General features: G+C 44.6%; 1 protein-coding gene across 1 annotated transcript; it reads left to right on the top strand.

The window, feature by feature from the left end:
* The first annotated feature begins 16,550 nt into the window (after positions 1–16,550).
* On the top strand, positions 16,551–18,607 carry LOC123427245 (transcription factor MYB4-like). The gene is made up of 3 exons (XM_045111245.1): positions 16,551–16,926; positions 17,042–17,171; positions 17,690–18,607. Exons 1-3 carry the CDS (start codon positions 16,794–16,796, stop codon positions 18,294–18,296), a joined length of 870 nt encoding a protein of 289 aa, XP_044967180.1. The 5' UTR covers positions 16,551–16,793; the 3' UTR covers positions 18,297–18,607.
* Positions 18,608–20,231: the final 1,624 nt, after the last annotated feature.

Below are 20,231 nucleotides of genomic sequence, written 5' to 3'. Positions count from 1 at the left end.
CCTTCATATCTCACTTTGCAATCAATCTTGAAGGGATTGACAACCCCTTTAAAATGTTGGGTGCAAGCTCTTTTGTGTTTGCGCATGTACTCTGGACTTGACAAGATTCTCCTACTGGATTGATACCTTGGTTCTCAAACTGAGGGAAATACTTACTGCTCCTGTGCTGCATCACCCTTTCCTCTTCAAGGGAAAAACCAACGCAAGCCCAGTCTCCGTCAATGTGCCAATTTCTCGCGCTGTTGTCTGTTCCCGTAGCAAAAGAATTTCTGGCCTCGTTGCCGAGAGGATCAAGTCAAGAACTCATCCAAGTAAGTGTCGCAAACTCATCTCTTGCATTTACTTTGTTTGCCAGTTGCCTCTCGTTTTCCTCTCCCCCACTTCACAATTTGCCTTTTTCGTTTGCCTTTTCGTTCGCCCTTTTTCTCGCTTGCTCTTTGTTCACTTGTGTGCTTGCTTGGTGAAGTCACCATGAATGAAAACACCAAACTTTGTGACTTCTCGAATACTAATAATAATGATTTTACTAGTACTCCGATTGCTCCCGCCACTAGTGCGGAGTCATCGAAATTAATGCCGCTTTGGTGAATCTTGTTATGAAAGAGAAATTCTCCAGCCTTCCTGGTGAAGATGCCGCATCCCATCTTAACACCTTCATTGAGCTTTGCGATATGCAAAAGAAGAAATATGTGGATAATGATGTGATTAAATTGAAGCTTTTTCCTTTCTGGTTGCGAGATCGCGCAAAAACTTGGTTTTCGTCTTTGCCCAAAAATAGTATCAATTCTTGGGATGAGTGCAAAGATGCTTATATATCCAAGTATTTTCCGTCGGCTAAGATTATCTCTCTCCGTAATGATAACATGAATTTCAAGCAACTTGATCATGAACATGTTGCACAATCTTGGGAGAGAATGAAATTGATGATTAGAAATTGTCCCGCTCATGGCTTGAGTCTTTGGATGATTATACAAATCTTCTACGTTGGCTTGAATTTCGCTTCTAGAAATATCTTGGACTCCGCCTCAGGTGGAACGTTCATGGAAATCACGTTAGGTGAAGCCACAAAGCTCCTAGACAATATCATGACGAACTACTCTCAGTGGCACACTGAAAGGTCACCTACTAGTAAGAAGGTACTCGCTATAGAAGAAATTAACTCGTTGAGTGCTAAGATGGATGAGTTAATGAATTTGGTTGCTAGTAGAAGTGCTCCTTTAGATCCTAATGATATGCCCTTGTCTTCTTGATTGAGAGTAGCAACGCTAGCTTGGACGTTAATTTTGTTGGTAGGAATAATTTTGGCAACAACAATGCTTTTAGAGGAAACAATGTTCCTAGGCCTTTTTCTAGTAACTCCTCTAATAACTTTGGCAACTCCTACGACAATACTCATGGAAATTACAATAGATTACCCTCTGATCTAGAGAGTAATATCAAAGAGTTTATCAACTCACAATAGATTATCAATGCGTCCATAGAGGAAAAGCTACTCAAAATTGACGATTTGGCTAAAAGCGTTAATAGAATGTCTAGTGATATTGATGCTTTGAAAGTTAGATGTGCTCCTCCCAAGATCAATATGGATGAAACTTTGAAAGCTATGCGTGTTTCCATGATTGAGAGCAAAGAAAGAACCGCCCAAATTCATGCTAGACGTGAATGGCTTAAAAAGGCGTGTTCTCGTGATAAGAATCACGAAGATCTTAAAGTGCTTGGTGTGACTCCCATTGAATCTTTGTTTTCTTGTGTCAAACCTAATGATGTTGGGGCTCGATATGAATCCACTTTGTTTGAAAAGTGCCCCAATGATTCGGAGTCCATCTATATTAATGCTAAAAGCATTGAAAGTGGAGTAGAAGATATTAAAACTTTGAGTAGTAATGAAATTACTACCTTGGATTTCAAGGAATTCAATTATGATAGTTTCTCCTTGATTGAATGCATTTCCTTGATGCAACCATTTTAAACTCTCCACACGCTTATAGCCAAAACAAGGCCTTTACCGATCATATCGTCGAAGCTATGATAAAATCTCTTGAACAGAAACTTGAATTGGAAGTCTCTATACCTAGAAAGCTTCATGATGAGTGGGAACCTACCATCAAAATCAAAATCAAAAACTATGAATGCAATGCTTTGTGTGATTTGGGTGCTAGTGTTTCCGCGATTCCAAAGTCTTTATGTGATGTTCTGGGTTTTAATGAGATTGAAGAGTGTTCTCTTAATTTTCATCTTGCGGATTCTACTGTCAAGAAACCCATGGTAAGGATCAATGATGTTCTTATTATTGCAAATAGGAACTATGTACCCGTGGAATTCATTGTGCTTGACATTGATTGCAATCCTACATGCCCTATTATTCTAGGTAGACCTTTCCTAAGGACTATCGGTGCTATCATCGACATGAAGGAAGGGAATATTAGATTTCAATTTCCTTTAAATAAGGGCATGTAACACTTCCCTAGAAATAAAATAAGGTTGCCTTATGAATCCATGATGAGGGCCACTTATGGTTTGAGCACCAAAGACGACGATACGTGATTCTATCGCTTTTATGCCTAGCTAAGGGCGTTAAACAATAGCGCTTGTTGGGAGGCAACCCTATGAATTTATCTTTTTTATTTCTGTTTTGTTGCGTCCACACCATCATAATTCTGTTGTGATTGTGTTTTTTGTGTTTCTTTTTGTGTTTCACCCAAGCAAAACCTTTATGACTAGTCTTGGTAATGGTTGTTTGATCCTGCTGGATAAAGACAAACTTTTGGCTCACAAGATGATTTTTCATTTTTATTCAGAAAGAGCTTTTGAGTTGATTATTTTTGCTGCTGCTTGATATGCCTTTTTCCCAGGCAGTCATAATGTTTCAGAATTTTTGAGGTACCCGAAGTATACGAAGTATACAGATTGCTACAGACTAGTCTGTTTTTGACATATTCTGTTTTTTGTTGAGTTGGTTGCTTGTTTTGATGAAACTATGGTTAGTATCGGGGTGTACTAGCCATGGAAAAGTGAGAATACAGTAGCCCAACACCGATATAGATAGAATACAAGTTTTCTACAGTACCAAAAGAGGTGGTAGTTTGTTTTCTTGTGCTAATGATATCACGAGTTTCTGTTTAAGTTTTGTGTTGTGAAGTTCTCAAGTTTTGGGTTATGTTCTCATGGACAAAGAGATAAGGAGTGGAAAGAGCTCAAGCTTGGGGATGCCCAAGGCATCCCAAGCCAAGTTCAAGGATACCAAAAAGCCTAAGCTTGGGGGTGCCGTGGGAAGGCATCCCCTCTTTCGTCTTCAATGCATCCGTAACATTACTTGGAGCTATATTTTTATTCACCACATGGTATGTGTTTTGCTTGGAGCGTATTGTATCGTAGAAGTCTTTTCTTTTTGTTGTGACACAATTATCCTTGCTGCACACCTTTTTGAGAGAGAGACATGCACTCATCGTGATTTTGCTAGAATGCTCATAGTGCTTCACTTATATCTTTTGAGCTAGATAATTTTGCTCTTTGTGCTTCACTTATATCTTTTAGAGCACGGCGGTGCGTGACTTGGTAGTTGGCTTATGCTATGAAAGTAGTCCCAAAGGTGATAGGTACTCATAGAGGATACAAAAACCTCCATCTTCATGTGCATTGAGTAGAAAGAGAAGTCTTGATTCCTCTCAATTAGTTTTGAGACGTGGATTCGGTAATATTAAGATTTATGTTAGTAGGGTGTGGTGAATCTAGAAGTACTTGTGTTGAAGTTAGTGATTCCCGTAGCATGCACGTATGGTGAACCGCTATGTTAGGAAGTCAGAGCATAATTGATCTATTGATTGTCATCCTTTGTGTTGAGGTCGGGATCGCGCGATGGTTAACACCTACCAACCCTTCCCCTAGGAGTATGCGTTTAGCACTTTGTTTCGATTACTAATAAAAACTTTCGCAACAAGTATGTGAGTTCTTCATGACTAATGTGAATCCATGGTGTAGATGCACTTTCACCTTCCACCTTAGCTAGCCTCTCTAGTGCCGCGCAACTTTCGACGGTACACAAACCCACCATATGCCTTCCTCAAAACAGCCACCATACCTACCTATTATGGCATTTTCATAGCCATTCTGAGATATTTTGCCATGCAACTTCCACCATTCCGTCTCATGACTTGTGTCGTCACTCTCATATTTTCATTGCATGATCGTAAGATAGCTAGCGAGATGTTTCAACGTCATACGCCAAGCTAGATCGTTGCACATCCCGGTACACTGCCGGAGGCATTTCCTATAGAGTCATCATCGTTCTAAGCTTTGAGCTGTGAGTAAATAAAAGTGTGATGATCATCATTATTAGAGCATTGTCCCATGTGAGGAAAAAAAAGAGGCCAAAGAGCCCAAAAAAAAAAGAGAGGCCAAGATCCCAAACAAAAAAAGAGAAAAAGAGAGAAGGGACAATGCTACTATCTCTTTCCACACTTGTGCTTCATAATAACACCATGTTCTTCATGATTGAGAGCTTCTTGCTTTGTCACTACCATATGCTAGTGGGAATCTTCATTATATAACTTGGCTTGTATATTTCAATGATGGGCTTCCTCAAATTGCCCTAGGTCTTCGTGAGCAAGCAAGTTGGATGCACACCCACTAGTTCTCCTTTTGAGCTTTCACATACTTATAGCTCTAGTGCATCCCTTGTATGTCAATCCCTACTCATTCACATTGATATCTATTAATGGGCATCTCAATAGCCCTTTGATACGCCGAGTCAATGTGACCATATCCTCCTTTTTGTCTCACAACCACCACCACACTCTATTCCACCTATAGTGCTATATCCATGGCTCACGCTCATGTATTGCATGATAGTTATAAAAAGTTTGAGAAAGTAAGAGTGCGAAAACAATTACTTGGCCAATACTGGGGTTGTGCATGATTTAAATTAGTTGTGTGAGGATGATGGAGCATAGCCAGACTATCTGATTTTGTAGGGATAACTTTCTTTTGCCTTGTTATTTTGAAAGTTCATGATTACCTTGCTAGTTTGCTTGAAGTATTATTGTTTTCATGTCAATAGCAAACTATTGTTTTGAATCTTACGTGAACATTCATGTCACACGAAAGAAGTTGCAAAGGACAACTATGCTAGGTAGCATTCCACATCAAAAATTCAGTCTTTATCACTTCCCTACTCAAGGGCGAGCAGGAGTTAAGCTTGGGGATGCTTGATACGTCTCCAACGTATCTATAATTTTTGATGGTTTCATGCTATTATCTTGTCAAACTTTGGATGTTTTGCATGCCTTTTATATATTTTTTGGGACTAACTTATTAACTCAGTGCCAAGTGCCAGTTCCTGTGTTTTCCATATTTTTGACCCCTTTCAGAGGAGGATTTTGAACGAAGTCCAAATGGAATGAAACTGCCAAAAAGATTTGTTCCGAAACAGAAAAAGATCGGGAAGCCGGAGAATCAGGGAAGGGGGCCTGCAGGGACCCCACAAGCCCTCATGGCACGGCCAGGGGGCCCGCGCCTCCCTGGCTTGTGGGCTCCTTGGGCCACCTCTACCCTAGGTTTTGCGCCTATATATTCCCTAAAATCCCAGAAAAAATTAGGAGATCATCGAAAGTACTTTTCCGCCGCCGCAAGCTTCTGTCTCGGCAAGATCCCATCTGGGGCACGTTCTGGTGCCCTGCCGGAGGGGGATTCGAATACGGAGGGCTTCTTCATCAACACCATGACCTCTCCGATGATGCGTGAGTAGTTCACCATAGACATACGAGTCCATAGCTTGTAACTAGATGGCTTCTTCTCTCTCTTGGATCTTCAATACAAAGTTCTCCATGATCTTCATGGAGATCTATCCGATGTAATCTTGTTTTGCAGTGTGTTTGTCGAGATATGATGAATTGTGGATTTATGATCAGATTATCTATGAATCTTATTTGAGTTTCTTCTGATCTCTCTTATGCATGATTTCATATCCTTGTAATTCTCTTCGAGTTGTGGGTTTTGTTTGGCCAACTTGATCTATGATTCTTGCAATGGGAGAGGTGCTTGGTTTTGGGTTCATACCGTGGGTGACCTCACCCAGTGACAAAAGGGGTGGCGAGGCCCGCATCTTGTTGTTGCCATCAAGGGTAAAAAGATGGGGTTTTCATCATTGGTTTGAGTTTATCCCTCTACATCATGTCATCTTGCTTAAGGCGTTACTCTGTTCGCCATGAACTCAATACACTAGATGCATGCTGGATAGCGGTCGATGTGTGGAGTAATAGTAGTAGATGTAGAAAGTATCGGTCTACTTGTCTCGAACGTGATGCCTATATGTATGATCATTGCCTTAGATATCGTCATGACTTTGTGCGGTTCTATCAATTGCTCGACAGTAATTTGTTCACCCACCGTGATATTTGCTATTTTGAGAGAAACCTCTAGTGAACGCTATGGCCCCGGGTCTACTCCACACCATATTTTCAGCCTTACACTTTTACTTCGTTGCACTTTCCGCCTTCAGATCTCACTTTGCAATCACTCTTGAAGGGATTGACAACCCCTTTAAGGCTTCGTTTGGTTACCACGTAAACCACGTGGTTTGCCTGGGATCTCGGCCCAATCCACGTGGGTCGTTTCAGCCCGGGAACTATTCCACATGGGTTTTATTTTGTTGTTTGGTTTGGGCCACGGTGGAAAAGATCCCGGCCCAAACCACGTCGGTCCGCTACATTCCACGGGGTCCAGAAGAATCGCCTCAAAGACGTGGAACGAAACCACGAGACGAGCGCACGAAACCTAGGGTTTGACGAGGCGAAAGTGGCGGCGGCGACGCATTGTCTCCGGCAACGACAACGAACGGTGACGTCGTGCCTCCGGCGACCACAACGGCTTCCTTCTCTCTGGTAAGTCCTCTCCTTTTTCTTGGCCGATTTGCTCCATCTTAACTCCGTCGCCGGTGATGGACAAAGTCGCTGTGGGGCTCATCAACTGGCCACGCCCCTTCGTGCGCCGCGCCGACGACCGGTGCACCGCGTAATGGACCATGGCATGGAGTCGCGGTACTCGACGCGGGCGGCCCAGGGCGCACTGCTGCCTGCAGATGTTTGGGCGGCGCCGGTCATTCTAGAGCTCTCAGCCTGCACCTTCTTTCTTGCCTTATCTTGATGTTGTTGGGGATCAGGTTCTGAATCTGGATCGCTGTGCTACTTCTGCAAGCTAGCCTTTTGCACATGGCGAGCTGGAAACTTGGTGTTCGTGAGGTGTTTTCGGTGTGGTTATCTGAACTTTTTTTGGGTCAGCAAGCAAGTTTGTGTTGTGCATTTGGAAGCAACTCTCAAGTGCCTCTGCCTGCTGGCTCCATTCCTCTCTCCACTTCTTCCTGACCCAGTCCTCAACGAAGTGGCTGACCAAGACCAATCAAATAGGCAGAGAGCTTCGGTCACAAATAGATCAAATAGGCAGAGAGCTTCCTTATGTTCACTTGTTCTTACTACCAGTAGCTGGGATGACAGCAAAGTCCACTAGTGCAATAATGCACTCCTATTCTAGATTATTTCTTATAATATATTGGACCTTGTCAGATGATCCAGCAATTAATGAAGTATTCTTTTGTAGTAGATTCACACTGTTTGTAGTAGATTGATGACATTGTACATGATGATTTAGATTGTTTTTAGTAGATTGTGTAGTAGTTGAGTATCTTTGTACAAAAATCTGATTAACTATTATCTAATATATATTTTTTGTTTTGTAGGTCACTTTCTTTGCAGGTCGAGTGGGAGAGGACGAATTACCTCCATCATGGGATCCAGTTAAGACACCAGTTCATCATCTAGATAAGCGACATAAGCAAGAACGTCGAAAAAATCAAGTCAAAAATTCAGGTTTGATGCATCCAACCTTTACCTTTGTCATTGATTTATGTGTGTGCTGCCATATATGATATGCATTACATTGATGAAAAATTGACATCCTGTTGGTTACATTTTTTTTATTTGATGGTTACTTAGTGGTAATATGAATTCGACAAGTGTGGATGGAAAGAGGATGAGGGAGGAGGAAGATGATGATATTATGCTTTTCTTGTTGCCTGCATTGCACCTCTTGGGTCCTAGTGTACCCAAAAAGCGTCGACATACATCGATATTGTCCGGCAAGGAGCGCCTACGAGAAATACTTGAAGGTCACGTGATGGATTGCTGAGTAGCATTCCGTATGGAACCTGAGATCTTCAAGTCATTGGCTAACTATCTTAGACGAGAGAATCTGATGCGTGATACAAGAATGAAGCCCATATTATGGTGGAAGCTTCATACTTTGTTGTTTTACTTAAGGTTTGTAAGGGTGGAGTAAAAAAAGAAGTAAAATGCTCGTACTTACACTTAACCATCAAATGCATGTTTTATTGTAAATGCTTGTTTTACTGTACTGTACTGTACACAGTTTTTCCATCTAGCGGATGTTTATATGCAGGAAAGCAAATGTCACATATATACTGTCCGTCTTTAGAACCTGGCTATTAAAGTCATCGTATTATTTGTTCACAAATATATTAATCCTGTAGTATCCTGTAGTTGCAAATATATGGGTCATGTAGTATTCTGTAGTTGCACAAATATATTCAGTATCCTGTAGTTCCACAAATATATGGGTCATGTACTATCCTGTAGTTGCACAAATATATTCAGTATCTTGTAGTTTAATGATGAGTTCATGGTTCATGACCCTTGTTATACCTTGCTTGAACGAGAAATGCCAGCTGAAGAACATGGATATGAGTAGGCCCATCGGCGAGAAGTGCGCAATCGAGGAACAAGTGTTGTTTATCTATTTTTCGAATGAATCGCAAAAGTTCAGAGTAGTTTGTACTAAGTTATCAAGGATGTTTGTTTTTCTTGTTGAAATTGATGGGTCATTAATAACTGAACCAAACCCCCCTTTTAGTATGAGAGAACCAAATGAGTTTGAAGAGAAATGGTTTGACATGGATGAGCTATACGGTGGATTGGTGACAGGCAGGGATCAATTTGATCCCCTAGTGGATTAATTCCACTAGGGGATTAGTTCCCCTGGAACCAAACAAGGCCTAAAGCGTTGGGTGCAAGCTCTTTTGTGTTTGCGCAGGTACTCTGGACTTGACAAGATTCTCCTACTGGATTGATACCTTGGTTCTCAAACTGAGGAAATACTTACTGCTCCTGTGCCGCATCACCCTTTCCTCTTCAAGGGAAAAACCAACGTAAGCCCAGTCTCCGTCAACGTGCCAATTTCTGGCGCTATTGTCTGTTGCCGTAGCAAGCACCTTTATAGTCACCCAGTTACGTTGCGACGTTTGATACACACAAGGTATTCCTCCGGTGTCCGGGTGTTGCATGATCTCATGGTTAGATTAACACATACATTGACATGCACAAAACAATAGCAATAAACTGACACGATCATATGCTACGTTCATAGTTTGGGTCTTGTCCATCACATCATTCTCCTAATGATGTGATCCCGTTATCAAGTGACAACACTTGTCTATGGCCAGAAAACCTTGACCATCTTTGATCAACGAGATAGTCAACTAGAGTCTCACTAGGGAGAGTGTGTTGTCTATGTATCCACACATGTATTTGAGTTTCCAATCAATACAATTCTAGCATGGGTAATAAACGATTGTCATGAACTAGGAAATATAATAATAACCAATTTATTATTGCCTCTAGGGCATATTTCCAACAGGAGACGTATCAACATGCTCGACGTGGCCATGGGCACAATGATGTGGGGGTTAGCGAGGCTACAGGCCCCAGTCACCATCGAGGCTGACCGGGCGAAACGACATTGTAGCCACGCTCACCCCTACCTGCTCCGTGACGAGCCGACGCGTTGGCTGCTGAGACACACGGCCGACGGGCCCTGCAGCATAGAAGACCAGATAGCCGGCAAGCCCCGCAACCAACCGGAGATGGTGGCAGTGGGGTCCCATCTCGTGTCCTATCCCTACAACTGTATACTTCGGGATGCACTATAAAGCCTTGCCTCAACCCTGAGAGAGAGGGGGCGGATCAGATACACTCGCAAAACACGCTAGAGAAACACCCCACCCCACCGAGGTAGTGAGGCCGGCAAGTAGAGCTCCATCTCCCTCCTCACGAACAGTTCAAGGAGCACCATTTGTATTGTGATTCTCATATAGTCACACATGCAGGACTAGGGGTTTACCTCACCGGAGGACCCTGAACCTGGATAGATCAACGTCATGTGTATTGCGCCTACACCCGTTCCCAGACGCCACCGGCGTCCGTCGGCCTCAAACCACGATCTAAGCCACCCCCTGGCATCTGCCGCGAAAATACCACAATAGCAGCCTCAACATAGGAGACCGACAATAAATTCAACACAATCATGGCATAGGTTGAGGTCTCCTATCTGGATAGATAATAATAATAGGGATTTTTATTTTGTGCCCCTGGTTCATTAGTTCTACTCATTCATCCCCACACTCTTAATTTTTGCTCACTTTTTCCCACTCCCTTGCCCGAAATCCTCAGAACAGGTTATAACGGACGTTGTCGTCGGGTCAATGCCTTTAACCGTTAGCTGACCAGTGGGGCCACGTATACGTGGGCGCATGAGAGACCGCGATCGTGGGGTAGCACGTGTCTATGGACATGCCCGAAACGTCCCATCATATAAAGAGGGCAACCACCTCCATCGCCCCTACCATTTCCCCCCAAATCCCCTCCCTGCCGCATTGTCTTCCTCTCCCCCACCGGCATCGTCTCGCTCTCCTCCACTGCCTCCACCGCACCGTCTCGCTCTGCCCCACCGCATCCTCTTCCTCACCTTCATAGCCTCTATCTGTAAGATGGCGACACTCGTGGCGACGCCGGCGTAGCGGCCCGAGATGTGGTGGAGCTGCAGGGTCCAGGCGCGGTGACCGCGGATGTCGGCAGCGTCCAGGACGGTGCGGGGAAACTCGCAACCGCTGCGGATGTGGCGGGCTCCGCTACATTGCTGTAGAAGGTGAAGGCGTCGAGCGGCGCAGTCAATCCAGATGCCCCTGTTGCGCCGCCTGCCGTGGAGGAGCAGGTATTTGCACTTGCTTAGCTTGTAGAGTTAATTGCTCCCTAGTTGCATTGGTTCGATTGTGATTCATACGGTAATTCAGATGGTTAGAGTAGTTGGTTTGACAGATGGGCTGGGGTTTTCTGTAGGGTATGGGTTGGTGGGGGCGGGGGTTTTTGGACAAGGGTTTGTTGGATAAATTCGTTGCAAAAATGCTATGTCGTGAACTATGATTTTAGGTGGTGCGATGATTGGGATTTTAGATTTATTTTTAGATTTGGGTAAATTCGTTGCAAAAATGCTAGATGTTGTGAACAGATTGTTTTTTTAATGCTATGATGCTTATTAGATTTGTTTTTAGTGCTCACAAATTGGAGTTTTTAATGCTACTCAGATTCATTGCCTTAGATTGGGTCCCTATTAGATTTGTTTTTGAATGGTACTCAGATTGGGGTTTTGAATGTCATATGCCCAAATGGAATCCATTGATTAAGAATTTATAAATTTGATTCAATGTGTGTAAATTTGTCATATTGGGGTTTTTGATTCATTAATATATAAATTTGATTCGTTAGTATATAAATTTGTCCACAATATGTAGTTATATTAGCTCTGTTCTTCAATGTGTGTGCATGACGAATGATCAATGTGTTATTTGAATGTCATATTGGGGTTTTTGATCAATGTGTGTACAAATATAATACATTGATATACTAGTGATGGATGTGGTTTTTGAATGCATAGAGCTAAGGGGCACAGAAATAAAAAAAAATCACTTCTAAAACATTTCTGATATTGGGAGTATATTAGCCCTATGATCAATGTGTCACGTGTGCATATCTAAATTTTCAATTAGCTAGTAGTGATGCATGTAATTGTATATTCAGGAGGATGATGGTTGGGAGGGGGGAAAAGAGGAAGCTGGCCGACTACGACCCCTGCGAGGGGGCGTTTAGTGACGATTCTGAATATGAGGTAAGCTTATCCCTTGATCATTTAGTTCCTTTGACATGGTTTATATGAATCTATAATGTATTAATGCAATTCATTCACGTGTGCAGTATGATTCTGGAGATGATGTGTACAAGGGAAACGCCGCGTCCTTCACATCCAAGGAGGTGCAGAAGATCAAGGCCAAGGGAGTTGCTTCCTTCTGTCACAAGTTCAAGAAGTGGCACTGCCCCCATTGCACCACCAAGCCAAAGCGCAAGGATGGCCGCTTCGGTCACCTTCTGTCTCATGCGGAGGATGTAGCGATCCGCGGGGAGGACTACAAGATCAGGGGACAACATGTTGCGCTCGCGAAGGCCGTGACTCCGGCGTGAAGTGATGTGATGATGTTGTGATGGTGTGATGATGTGAACTGAATCTTAATCTTTTGGGTACTTAGGGTCCGGTTACTTATGGTAAACTTAATGTGGCAGTTTATGGTGTGAACTTAATCTATGGTGATGCTAGTAACGTATTATTCGATCTATATTTGTCTGTCCTTATATTTGCGTGTGGTGTATGGTTAGTTCTGTTTAGATGTTGTGAACTAGAGTTTAGGTGCTGCAATGATCAAACATGTTGTTTCAATGTTGCTTCACTGATCACTTCAGTGTTGCTTCATAGATCACACATGTTGTTTCAGTGTTGCTTCAATCTATATAGTGTAGATTCGAAATATGCTCCAAATGAGCTCGAGGCTAGGGTAAACACCCACTTGTAATCAAGTTTTTGGACCTACTCTAAATGAGCCAAATGTTTTGTATTAACACCTATTCAATCTATACAGTGTAGATTCGAAGTCTCACTATTTTTTGAATCAATTTCATATTTTTACATTTTTTTGAAAAATATGCTTTAATATAAGGATCCCTTAATATAAAAACTATTAAAAAACACGTTTAAAATATGAAAATGTAAAACTAAGTTCAAATCCTTCTTATTCACTTTGAAATAAAGCTTTGGTGATTTTTTTGATTTTTTTTGAATTTTTCAAAAACAAAAGGTAACCCTACCTCATCTCCTTAAACCATATGAAATCTTGTAGGTGATAGCTCATATGTGTGAAGATTTCTCATGAAAATAACCATATACCAAGTTTATGATTTTTGTTGGTAACATGTCACATAAGACAATATTGTGCGCATGTTTCACATTTTTTTATTATTTTAAAATTAATGGTGCTCATTTGACCTTGATCATGTCAACTAGGATTTTTTCATGAAAATGACCATAGACCAAGTTTAGTATTTTTCCTCGTTAGTGTGTCTTATAAAACAACGAACGACCAATGTTTCATATATTTTTTTTGATTTTTTTAAAATTATTTATGCTCAGTCAAAACTTTCGTAACCCGTTGACCAGCTCAAAACCCCACTAAACCCCGCGGGGTTTCGCCTAACCCTAGCTCCCAACGTCAGCCGTCCGATCACACCCTGGCGCCAAATGACAAAACTCAGATGTGGTCTTCTAGAAGGAATTCGGGGGGCACGTTGCGTGCAGGCTCCGGGTCGTTGGATCACACGGACAGCTCGACATCGTTGGATCATGGGGCGATCCGCGAGAGGCGATCCTGTTGGTTTTGCTCGGCTGCTCGTCCACCGCTGACTCCGCGAAAAAAACCCGGTGGTGTTGGGCCCAAAAGGAAACCAAGCTCTACTTGGACCGTCGAATCTCGTCATTTTTTTGTGAACATGTTGGCTCTGTTTTTTGTCAATGTGTTGGCTCTGTTTTTTTTTTGCATCGTTCGAAATTACACAACAATTGACATTGCATAGAAAATTTGTTCTTTTTGTTCTATACAAATGTAAAATGACTAAATTTATAAGGGCTAAATTTATTTTTATCATGCAAAATGGCCACAAACTATTAAAAAATGGGTCATTTTGCATTTGTATAATGGCCACAAGCCCTCTATCTCTTTTTATCATGCAAAATGACCAAACTTTTATGGGCCAAATTTAATTTTATCATGCAAAATGGCCACAAGCTCTTCAAAAATGGTCTCTTTTCCCCCATATATTATAGGGTTTGACCACAGATTCCCACGTGTGCAATTAGCTTCTTTTCCTTCTTCTATTCAAACCACCATTTCCCACGCGTGTACACTCCTGATCCTGCGGTGGGTTTGAAAACGGGCTACTAACTTCACATTTGACCTTGTTATTGCCACGACCAAATAACACGTAGCACTACGGCTATTTAAGCCACCCTCTGCCTCTGCCACCCCTCATCCATCTGCCCTTCTTGCTCTTCGACCCCTTCTCCGTCTTTTGCACATCCCTCAACCATGCTTCCCACCCACCGTGTCGGAGAGGCTCTACCCTACCGACGTGTATGTTGATCGCACACTATGTGTGTGGGCGATATCAAGGCTGAGGACCGCAAGGAACTTCACCGAATTCTTCCTCGCGTCCGGCTACCACCACCTCCCGAGGGGATCTCCAACGATGTTCCGCGTCGAGGAGGTCATCCAAAACCGGGTGGTGGTTGCTCTCCTTGCCCACTTCACCAACACATTCGACGCCTTCTACCTCCTCGGCCAGGTGTTTTGGTGTGGCTCCGATTTCATCGCTTTCACCACCCACAACAGGTTCACGGAGTACAACAACACATTCCCCACCGCGACGCGCATGCACACTCTTCCGTACCCCATCGACAACGCCCCGGAGGAGCGGTGAAAAGGGCGCCCTAAGGAGGAGCAAGGGTAGAAGGCGGCGGCTAGGGTTCTCAACCCTCTATCTTTTTTTAGCCTATGTTATGTTAAGTTGTAATTGAAGTATGTTGGAGTTGCTATGGGCTTGTTGGCCCTTTTCTTAAATTCTATTATTAAGTTTTCTATCTATTCTATTATTAAGTTCTTCCTAGTTTGAGCTATGTGATCGTGCTATGGGCTTGTTGGCCCTATCTACATAGGGAACCCATCTACATATTGGGACTACATATTTGTTGATTATTTTCTTAGAGAGCTCGGCTTGTTAGTAGGGTTCCCTTGTTAGTAACCACCTAGTGCATGCAAGCAAGCTTTGTTAGTAGGGATGAATGAGTACAACTAAGCAAGGGAGTGGCTCTTTTTTTACACAAGCCACAAATATGTAGCCACCTAGCTAGAAGAGAGGAACCAACGACAGTGACCATCCATCCGTGGCGGCTAGCGTGCAAGAAAGCTGCTCGGTCAGTGCATCGTGGCGGACGCATCGGCGCATGCAGGTTCGGTCGGCGCGTCGTGGGATCGTGGCATCGGCGCATGCAGGCTCGATCGACGAATGCACGCAAGGTTTGCTGGGTGCATGCATAGCTGGCTTCTGTCCTCGCGGCGCGCGCATACGTTTAATGCAAGGGACGACCCAACGGTTGAACACCGACACCACCCAACGCGGCCCCACTTGTCAGGTCGAACGGACGACACAGTCCAGCGTGGCCTCATTAGTCAGAGTTAACGGTCAAGCCTTTGACCCGACGGCAACGTCCGTTGTGTCCAGTTATGAGGGTTTCTAGCAAAAAAAATGGTGAAATAAAAAACCCATAATAATAATGGTGAAGACACGAAACAAAATGATGCAAATTCTTCTATCTATCTACAACTTATGCTCTACAAACAATTGAACCATTTGCTTCAATCTAACCTCATGTGTAATTATAAGTTCTAACTTGAACCTTTTGCTCCCAATGTTTACTCTCAACATGTTAGAAGAAAAAAACATTTGTACCCACTTAGCAATGTGTTTTTTTTTTTCATTGTACTATTTCATTTCTATGGTTTTCAGACTCGTAATCTAGTAATTGTCCCATCTTTATGAATCCCAGACATTAATATTCCCAATGAATGAAAAAGATGATTTACTAAAATTACCACAAATCATATTCGACACGTCATTGCCATAAAAGAACCATGCGTATTTCATTGGCAATAAAACACAACCACGTGTAAATTTTGGGGGTGAAATGTCACACTTGCGCAAGATGCGTACAAGTACCGCAGCTAGCAAGCCGGTAGAGTGGTCGACACACACACACTCACAAGTATACTACACAACAACAGTCAACGCGAGAGAGTTCATCTCCGTTACGATCGCGCCTCCCGATTCGTGAAGTCACCATCGGATAGCAGTATAGTATTCACAAATAACATGATAATCCACGTCGAGGTTGAGGATTGATACGCAACGCATTTACTATCGGTCAAAATCCGCCACTCCTAAATACGGCCGTATCTGCATCATGACGTTGATTCACCGATGTAGCATACCCTGAGCATTGACCATTCATGGAGCAAGTAAATCTTTTCCTGAAAATCTTCCGGCGCATCCTCCCAGATTTCCACCATCACAACTTTCTTAGTATCAGGAGTAGACACCACCCCCTCCAAAGCGAATGAAACGGAAGAAAAGTATAGAGAGTAAAAGTAGTCTAAAAAATCACAGTAAACGGGAGAGTGGAGGAACAATTGCGCCTCATGCTGGTCTAGTTTAGTTTAGCCACGGCCACCTTTGGTGGGTTCCTTCGGCGAAGTTGCCATGGCACAACACGAGAAACCAGAATTGGGCCTCTGAAAAACGTTTCAGCAGAGCAGAGCAGGGCGCCCCCACAGCCGGGCATTAAATACCCGGACACCCCCCGCGACTCCGCCATTACTCCGCGGCATCCACAGGCACCCCGGCCAGGCTAGCCGTGCCCGTGCTCCCTTCTTCTCTTCTCCCCCAAAGAGTCAAAGACAGGCACAGAGGGGACTCGCGCATCCAGCACGCACGCGCGCACGCATCCGGATCGAGAAGATGGGGAGGGCGCCGTGCTGCGAGAAGATGGGCCTGAAGAGGGGGCCCTGGACGCCGGAGGAGGACAAGATCCTGGTCGCACACATCCACAGCCACGGCCACGGCAACTGGCGCGCGCTGCCCAAGCAAGCCGGTGAGTCCCGCCGTCCGTCCATATATCAAACGCATCTCAGGCGTCCTTTCTTCTCTCTCTCTCTCTCTCTCTCTCTCGCGCGCGCGGCGGCGCTAAAGATCTGTGCTGGTTTCAGGGCTTCTGCGGTGCGGCAAGAGCTGCCGGCTCCGGTGGATCAACTACCTGCGGCCGGACATCAAGCGCGGCAACTTCTCCGACGAGGAGGAGCAGTCAATCATCCAGCTGCACCAGCTGCTCGGCAACAGGTGCCCCTCCCCCCCTCCCCACCCTTTACCCCTTGTCGTCTTCCTCCTCCATCACATCTTCACTGTTCCGCAAAAATGGTGGCAATCATTGTTGCTTTGCTTCAATTGCAAAACAGACAGGTTTATTCCCCTTTTCTTTTCGGGGCCGAATTACAATATGTTATCATCACGGGTCCCACCTCCGCGCGCGCGCGCGCACACACATATATATATATATTATACTACAAAGATAAAAATCTCAAGTGCATCGTATAGTAGTGTAGGCCACCTTTGTTATAGTATTATGGCTAATTGCATCACCGGTGATGCGCGAGATCTTGAAAGATTCCGTCTTGTTTGGCCGCTCCGGCCACGGGCGCCTTCTTGATTTCAGTGCCGGCATTAAACTAGGGGCGGCGCTGCGGTTTCAGATCACGTCGCGATCGGATTTATTAAACGTCGCCGAATTCATCTTGTCAATCTGTCAAGAACTACGCGCTGATTGGATTCGATCCGTGTTGTTGTTTGCTTGCGCGCAGATGGTCCGCGATTGCCGCCAGGCTGCCGGGGAGGACGGACAACGAGATCAAGAACGTGTGGCACACCCACCTCAAGAAGCGGCTCGACCCCAGCGCGCAGGAGCAGCACGAGGAGGCCGGCGTCGCCAAGAAGCGCAAGAAGCCGGCGGCGGCGGCGGCGCCGAGGAAGCGCGACGGCAAGGTCAAGATGAGGAACCTCAACGCGCTGACCGCCAGGGCGGCGGCGGCGGCGCCCGTGTCCTCGCCCGAGCGCTCCGTCTCATCCACGGTCACCGAGTCGACGTCGACCGCCTCGGCGGCGGCGGAGCAGCACGGCAACTCGGGGAGCAGCTCCGCGTCCGCGTCCGCGTCCGTCAAGGAGGAGTGCTTCACCTCGTCCGAGGAGTCGGAGGAGTTCCAGATCGACGAGAGCTTCTGGTCGGAGACGCTGTCCATGCCGCTGGACGACCTCAACGACGTCTGCATGGAGCCCCACGACGCGTTTGGCAAGCCCGACGGCGACATGGACTACTGGCTCAGACTGTTCATGGAGGGCGGCGGCGGCAGCGGCAGCGGCAGCGACGACAACAACAACCATGACGGCGCGCTAGACTTGCCACAGATTTAGGCTCCTGATGAGATGATTTGATCGTTCTTTTTCTCTCTCTCTCTACATCTGCGTGCGCCATCTTCGCTGCATCGGAGGGATTGCTAACAGGAAAGAGTTTCCGGCCCGCCCCGTGGAGGAAACCAGTAGCCAGCCAGCAAGAACGCTGATCATGCGCCGGGTAGCTTTCTTCGATCCATTTTGGTTAGTCATTTACCTTGTTGTATAGAAGGATGATGATGAGAGATCAGTGTTCAGTGATCGGAACCGATGCATTCTCTGTACTATCATGGAGTTTATCTGAAATGGAGTCTGTCTGTCCGCTTTTCTCATTTGGTTAATCAGAACTAATCGATTACTCACTCGCCGCGTGTGCTCAGCTGCCGAATCACATCATGTGATCGATCTTCTGGAGAAATGTGAGGGTTAAACCAGTGCAGCACGTACGGGGCTTTTGTCTTGCTATCTGTTCTTTCCCGGTGCTGCACGCTCGGCTTGTCGCAAAGGCGAGCAGGCCATGAAAAACAAACCTGAAGGAAAAAACATGTGTTGGGGCCTGGAAAAACCGGAGGAAAAGTCCCTTTTCTCCATCCGAGAGAGGTTAAATAATGACACGGACAGATCTGGCCGTCTTGTCATGGATCCTGTATCGCCTCTGTTTTGATCCGGAGGAAGTAAACGAACAACATGTGCTATGCAGATTCACACCCCGATTATACTAGCATATGATAGCAGTGGTAGTGCCAGTTTTATATTCCAACCTGTGCCAATTATGCTCAGGCTGTGCGAACAGTATTCAACTCAATTCAATCCAATTCAATTCAGATTGATCAGTATTCAATTCAACCACTCGGAAGATAGGGTCGAGCCATATGATACAGTTATCTGAATTATACGCTCGACCTTATCTTTTATCTTTTCAGCTGTCCGATATGGCTGGAACAATGCTCTGCTCGCCGTCACCGACAGTTTCGTTTCATGGCCATCACGACAGTCTGTGCTTTACACAAATCATATAAACGACGTACTTTTGTTTCTAACTTATTGTACTAGCAAACAATGCTGATTTTCCCAAATGGGCTTGTGGGCACTTTTTTGCTGCTGCCAACTAAGGAGTAGCATAGGAAATAGAATTACTAGCAGCTGGTTCAGGGTTTCAGAAGGCATTATATTCTTGCAAGCCTCCAGAACATTCTGAACGTATAAAGAACCTTGGACCCAGAAATTTGTGTGCAAAAAAAAACCATCTGATAACATGCTTGCTGGTGTCTGTAGACTGTAGGCATCAACAATGACGTACCACCTCCTCCTATCTGAACCATTGAACACGCCTTGTATAATGGACTCGTGCAGCAATTTGATAGGATAGTATTGTTTAGTTTTAGGATCACAAATTTGATCGGCAACCCCCCTATGCTTTGCCAGTTTTTTCAATGGATTGATGAAGTCCAATGGTAAAGTAGCAACAAATTACTGAAGCGGTCGAAGTTGCAAAGCCTGAAATAGTCACTTGGTTCATAGACTTCAGAGTTATACTGAAATTTCGGAATATTCTAGTAAGTGTCAATCAAACTCTGCAGCCGAAACAAAACGACAAGCCGCGGCCCAATCAGGTGCAGCCAAGCTAAAGCTAGCCCTACTGCCGCCAGCAACTGTTGGAATTTGGAATTGTTCTTTGCGCATGTGTTCTTTTGTACCATGTTTTTTTCCTTCTCCTCGTGGTTCATTGCATCCACCAAGTTTCTGCTACGGATGTGTGCGCGATTTTCTTGTTTCGGAATCTTTTTCCAAACGGAAATGCTAAAAATCGGACGTTTGCTTTTGTTAGCATGGCGGATCGAATGTTTCTCATCGCAATTTATGTCAGAGCAATGGTAACAAATTTAGCTTGCAAGCACATCAATTTCCCGGCAAAAAATGAAACTGGGACGGATTTGCCATGGTGGCCAAGCTAAA

This window comes from Hordeum vulgare, chromosome 2H (genome assembly GCF_904849725.1).
Source record: "Hordeum vulgare subsp. vulgare chromosome 2H, MorexV3_pseudomolecules_assembly, whole genome shotgun sequence".
Taxonomy (NCBI): Eukaryota; Viridiplantae; Streptophyta; class Magnoliopsida; order Poales; family Poaceae; genus Hordeum; species Hordeum vulgare.
The sequence above is the reverse complement of the archived record's forward strand: the minus strand, read 5'-3'. Positions and strand labels throughout refer to the sequence as shown.